Source organism: Otolemur garnettii, unplaced genomic scaffold (assembly GCF_000181295.1).
Source record: "Otolemur garnettii isolate 467f Iridium unplaced genomic scaffold, OtoGar3 scaffold00001, whole genome shotgun sequence".
NCBI classification, from domain to species: Eukaryota; Metazoa; Chordata; class Mammalia; order Primates; family Galagidae; genus Otolemur; species Otolemur garnettii.
In genome coordinates, this window is record NW_003852396.1 from 71,647,191 (window position 1) to 71,653,450 (window position 6,260).

General features: G+C 41.1%; 1 protein-coding gene across 1 annotated transcript in view; it reads right to left on the reverse strand.

Annotated features, from left to right (window-relative positions):
• Positions 1-6,260, reverse strand: part of AMBRA1 (autophagy and beclin 1 regulator 1) — a 239,126-nt gene that overhangs the window by 137,356 nt on the left and 95,510 nt on the right. Inside the window, 1 exon segment of the mRNA XM_012803007.2 lies at positions 4,138-4,317. Within this exon segment, the coding sequence (XP_012658461.1) occupies positions 4,138-4,317 (180 nt within the window).

The window sequence follows — 6,260 nt, forward strand, 5'->3', positions numbered from 1 at the left end:
AAAAAAAAAAAAAGAAAGAAAGAAAGAAAGAAAAATAATGCTAACTGCTCAACATGGGGTTGCCACAAACCTTGAATTTGAAAAAAAAAATGCAGTATTTGTGAAGTTTGATAAAGCAAAGCCCCCCAAAATGAGATATGCCTAAATTTGGTCACAATATTAATTTATGAGTAAAGGGAACCCCAATACAATCAAACAAATTAAAAGAGTGAAGAAAATAAACATAATAGACCCAAAAAGATTTCATCTTAAGGCTGAAAGACTAGAATTCTCGCTAAGATGATTTTCCCAAGCAGAAATCCAAAGTATAGGCCAGTATCACAATTGTAAATGAAAGACTGCTCTCTTCTGTGCTAGCAGCAATTTTTAAGAAGCTAAATATAGGTCAGGCGTGGTGGCTCACACCTGTAACCTTAACACTTTTGGAGCCTGAGGTGGGAGGATCAATTGAGACCAGGAGTTTAAGATCAGCCTCAGGAACATAGTGAAATCCCATCTCTACAAAAAATAAAATCTTAGCCAGGCATGGTGGGGCACACCTGTAGTCCCAGCTACTCAGGAAGATGAGGCAAAAGGATCCCCTCAGCCCAGGAGTTTGAGATTGCAGAGAGCTATGATGACATCCCTGTACGCGAGCCCGGGCAACAGAGTGAGATCCTGTCTCTCTCTCTTTTTTTTAAAGCTGAATATAATTACTCAGTGACTGGTATGCATGATGGAGATATTTGTGGCTGATCTAATCTGAAGCTTCAAGACAAACCAGCTGCAGAAAGGGGCAGGAAGGGTAAGAATATGAGCTAGGGATGATTCTGGAATTGTAATTACATTTAGAATAACAGACAATTCTAGAAAAAAGGGGCAAAGATACCTGGAATCAAAGTCATAAGGGAACACATATCACTTCTTTTGCAGGTGTTAGCAACCACTAGGACATAACACTTAACCTGGGCTTTATAAAGGTCCCCTCCCTCGTTCCAAAGGGATGGTAAACAGGAAAATGAGAGTTTTCCTTATGCTTATTTGCCATCTACACTCTAGTAGGTGGAATGGGCTTGAAAGCAAGCAGACAGCAATGTCACTAGCAGCCACACCTTTACCCTGCTTATGAAAATCTTTATGCAAAGACAGCTGCTGAGGTCTTTAGGAGAGACCTGCTAACAGCAGGTTTCTGGATGTCCTATTTATGCGTTTTGATATACACAGGAATCCTGCAGTCTCAATCTTCCTGCAGACAGAGATGTATGGCAGGAGATGCTTGCCTAGGAAGGTGGTCATTAATTCAGATCGCAGAAAAGCAGAAAATTTAACCTGATGCCAACTATCTTCCCCAGAGATAGATCTCGATGGTCTTCTTCTGCAGCAAGCTTGTGGGAGGGCTCAAAATGGTTGTGCATCATTTTTAAAGGTTTTTAAATCTGCAGGACAATAATAGTCAGACACTAAATATGCATGTTCCTGTTCTCTAATCTTAGACATATCTGGTCAAGTGGAGGGGAACCAAAAAAGATGGGATCTGAGTAATGACTCCCTGGTTTTCTGGGTACTCTATACACCTGGATGTATAACAAATAGAAGGAGAGGGAAGAGGCCAAAGAGAAGTAGTAAGGCAGGAGCACAATGTGCTGTGAGGGGAAAGAAACCTAATAAAAGAAAAATCTCTCTTAATGGTACCCTGTTAGGGAGGATTTCAGGCCGTTATCTACCTCTACGCTCTATATATTTGAAAAAAAAACTATAAATTATTACTATACAAGCCTCTAACTTCCGTTCTAGTTATTAAAGCTAAGGATTGGGGCATAGAAATGTCAAAACAGGCTGGTACATTCCACATTCCTAACTCTCTTTCCCCAGAGATTAAGAGGGGTAATCATAAGCAGTACTCCAGGTACGGTGGAAGGAGGAGGGCAGGGAAAGAGAAAGAATGAACAATAAGCAAATCAGCATAACCAGCCAGCAACATCCTTCACCAGAAGACCTGGACTACTACACTGAAGTGACCGATCCATAGCTGCTACTAAAAACAAGATTCTGGTCTGTTGCTGCCCAAAAGGAAGGCAACCTATAGCAGGGACTTTCAGAGGGGCATTAGAGAAATAAATTAGCCTATTGTTACTAACCAGGAACAATATAAGATCTCCTAGGGAAAAAAAAAATTAGAATAATAACAACAACAAAATAAAAAACTAATGGAATCAGCACACAAAAGGTGAAGAAAGCAATGTAAATTCAGGTCATGCTGAAGCCAGGGGGGGGCTGGGGTGAAAGCACAGGTGGGCTGGGGGAGCACAGGAGGAGGCAGTCTGACACAGGAAAATCAAGGGGGAGGGAAGGGGAGAGGAGGAGGTGGTAGCAGAAGAAAGGGAAGGTAAGACAAGAACAGAACATTTTAAACTAACCCAGAACTCTCTTGTGAAGGACAAGTCACGAGGCAAGATACAGCTCAAAGGCATGAGCCCCACATTTCACTACTGCAAAAAGGTAACACAGACCTCAAGTATGCATGGAGAGAGGACTAGGCAATCCACAGCACAGACTTCCAGGGCTCCAAGGCATTATTACTGAGAGAAAGCCATCCAGGCTTTTCAGCAGCACTAAGTGCCAGCAGCCTCAGCATGTATGTTTAAGCTGCTTCCCTGAATAGACCGTGGTCCTGGAAAAGCCATAATATCTTCAGAACATATTTCACCACAGTGTCTGTCTGGCAAAGTGAATGAAGACACTCTGTTCCCTGCACTGCTGTTATATGCATCACCTCGCCCTAGAGTGGACAGAAGGGAGAGAATGCGTGCTGAGAGTCAGAAAGTAGCTTTGCTCTTCTCCCAGAGTAGACAAGCAGGGACCATGACCCCTGCTCCATTTGCCACTTGGCAGCTACTTCAGGCCATGCCTGCATTTCTTTTCCATTTACATCTTTCTCAGACAAATAAACCTCCCACTTGGTTTTCCCTTTGCTTCCAAGAACGCAAATGCTAATATGTTTAATGATAGAATCAGGAAAGCAAATTGGTACAAAGGTTTTTCCCAGTATCTTAATCCTTTCTGGGAAAGAGCTTCCTCAGACATAAAGCCCTGTTTGCTGCAAGATGGCTCATAGGGAATTATCCATTCAGTTAAGAAAGAGGAAGAAGGTTGTAGGGGGAAGCAAAAACTCTTAAGACTCCATACCCGACTAGACTATGGTGGGATGGAAGGCGGGCAGGGGGAAGAAAGGCTGAAATAGGACTGACAGGCTGTCCTATTTCAATAATGTCAGCAAAATAGGAGGGAAAAATGCTTTCTTCTCTTGGTTTGCATGTTTCAGCATACCAAAATACAGGAATCAAAACAAGAGCCAAATGTCCAATTTGATACAAGCCAGGAAAGCTCAGTTTCAAGATGGAAAGAAACATAGGAGCAGCAGTGGAAAAAAAGCACACCCAGCAGGAAGACTGGCTCGGATTAAATCCTGAGCCTGGGGCCTGACCTGCTCCGTTAGGTCACCCTAATCCCCCACCACCAAACACTCAAAAAGACCAAAAGAAGCTAGGAATCTCTCAACTAACCACATTAATATGATAGGCAACTCTCACAGGCTCCCATCTAGGTGGGATATAGGAGTGGGGAGACTTAGAAAATTTAGGCAAGGAATTAAGACCTCAAAGAATTAGTCTGATCAAAGGACTAAGGCAGAAAAGCCACCTTTTAGAGACACTTGAGTATTTTAAAATAGAGAAAACATCTCTATCTATATTCTGCTTAAGAGGAAAAAAATACCAACCCTTCCGCCTGATTTTGTCAAGATAGTACATGAGAGCCTCCCTGATGTGAAGACAGCAATACATGAGAAGCATTTGCACAGTCACTGTACATGTAAAAGGGAAACATAAATGCTGCCCAAAGACCAGTAGCCATCCTCTCTGACTATGGCCTGGGGCCCAAGGGGCTGTCTCTGCCCAAAGGTTCTGGTGAATCAGCAATGCAACTAACACAAGTAGGAGTGCTCAAGGCATTTTAACCCTCTGTCCCTCACCCCATCCTCATATGCATAAATAATAATTTAGGGCTTGGAAGGAAGAGTGGCCACCATTGTTGCTTGGATGATGGCCAACCTAGAAGCAATGAAAGAGAGGGAAGAAAGCAAGCTGAGTATGTACTTACTCAAAGTCCTCAAATTCCAAGTCGGTTCCCTCTACTGATGGACCCTGGTTGTCTGAGGAAGAGGAGGAGGTGGAAGAACGGAGACGGTTCTGTTGGTAGCGCATAGAGCGCTGGCGAATACTGTCTCTCCGTGAGAGATACTGGATCATCCTCTGGGCGTAGTATGCAGCAGGAGATAATCTGAGAGAGACAGAGATGGACAAACACACACTAGCACTAATGTGGGGAATGCTGTGAAAGACAGTAAATCCAGCTCTCCCATGGCATCTCCCTGCTGAGGAGAACTCTAGAGACATAGAAAATAAAGGCATTTAACTCACCGGGTTTGTACTGCAGAATATGCTTATCAGACTATCACCAATGTTTCTGTTTGAGATAAGGCAAATAGGCAGTTTAATCAGTCATCTTCTCATGAAGAGGTCCCTCTTCTAAGAGGATAACACTGGACCTGTCTTTCTCACTTCTTAAGGGACCTCTTCTAGCTTCTCAGAGTGTCTTTTAAACAGAATTACAGCTTTTCCTTGATCACCATCCATTCACAAAATATAAGAAATGAAAGGGACCATAGCAATCATCTACACTTCCATTTTATAGATGAGAAAACAGACCAGGAAATGATAAGCATTAGACGATCCAAGAAGGCACCCACAGGTATCTTCACCAGGATTTCTTTCTTCTCTAACAAGTATACATAGCTCCAGATTTGTCCTCGCTCCTTAAAATCATCTCTTGGAACCTCTTATCTCTCCTACATAGATTAGTGACATTTGGTATTTATAACATGGAAGAATATTCAGGACAGAGAGTAAAATATATTTGGGAGAACAGAAAATCTAACAGAGAAAAAGAGATCTTCTGTATTTTACAATCAGAGCATCAAAGACTACATGGGAGCTGAGCGATATAGAAGGCAATAGTTGTCCATTTTCCTCTCCTTACTTTGGCTAACCCAGTAAATAATTAGCCTAGATCTATATTCTTCAAATTATGGCTTAAATATCTTGATATGCCATGAAAACGTCTAGGGTACCATACAATTGCCCACGTTCCCTCCTTCCTCAAGCTTTTCCTCCATTTCTCACAATACTATTTTATAATGTGAGGCTACACACTGAAAACATGAGAGAAGAACAATAAAAGAAGAATGTTTTCTATGATAATATTAAATAAACTGCTAAGAAATTTGTCTTAAACCCTGCCTGAGGTACCCATTTTGACTCAATAATTCCACTAGGAACTTAATCCTACAGAAACCCACAAGGATACAAAGATATATGGAAGTTCATTGGCAACATTGTCAGCATTAGTGAAAAATTGAGAAATAACTCAAATGCCCAAAAAGAGATTAAATAAACTATATCCATACAAGGAAACACTGTAGCAATTAAAAAGTATAAATTATCCGAGGGGGAGAATAAATCATCCCTGCATACTCATAGGGAAAGTCCCCCAAAATAAAATTTTAAGTGGAAGAAAAATCAAAGAATGGTCTATATATATTAATACATATATAAAATTATATTTCTTGATTAAAAGAAAAACTAAAAGGGAACACAGCAATCCTAATGAGGACTCCTGGAGACTTTTATATTTTTATACTTCCATAAATTTGAATATAAAAAAACGATATATCTTTTGGGATTTTTTAATGGAAATCTGAAAATGCTGAGAATGGAAATATTAATAGTTTATCTGTACAGTATAAAAACTTATTTGCAAACATCTTACAAAGAGGTCCTCAGTAACTCAACTGACCCAGGCCAAGGCAGATCCTGTAGTCAACTGCTTTAGGAACTGAGGCTGCCTCTGAAATGCCTATCATCAGAGGTACCGTTCTTCTGGCCAACCAGCAAATGGACTTATTAAATAAGCCAGTTAACAATCTTTGGAATTCAAAAGTCTGTGTTATAGAATAATATACTGCACCAAACACTGCTGAATCCAAATTATCATTGCATAGCAGGTAGGCATGGTGTGCATAGATGTCTTGACCAAGATAATCAAGAGTATAAGAACTATTTCCTGGGTGGCACCTGTGGCTCGCCCCATATACCAAGAGTGGCGGTTTTGAACCCAGCCCTGGCCAAACTGCAACAACAACAAAAAACAGCCAGGCGTTATGG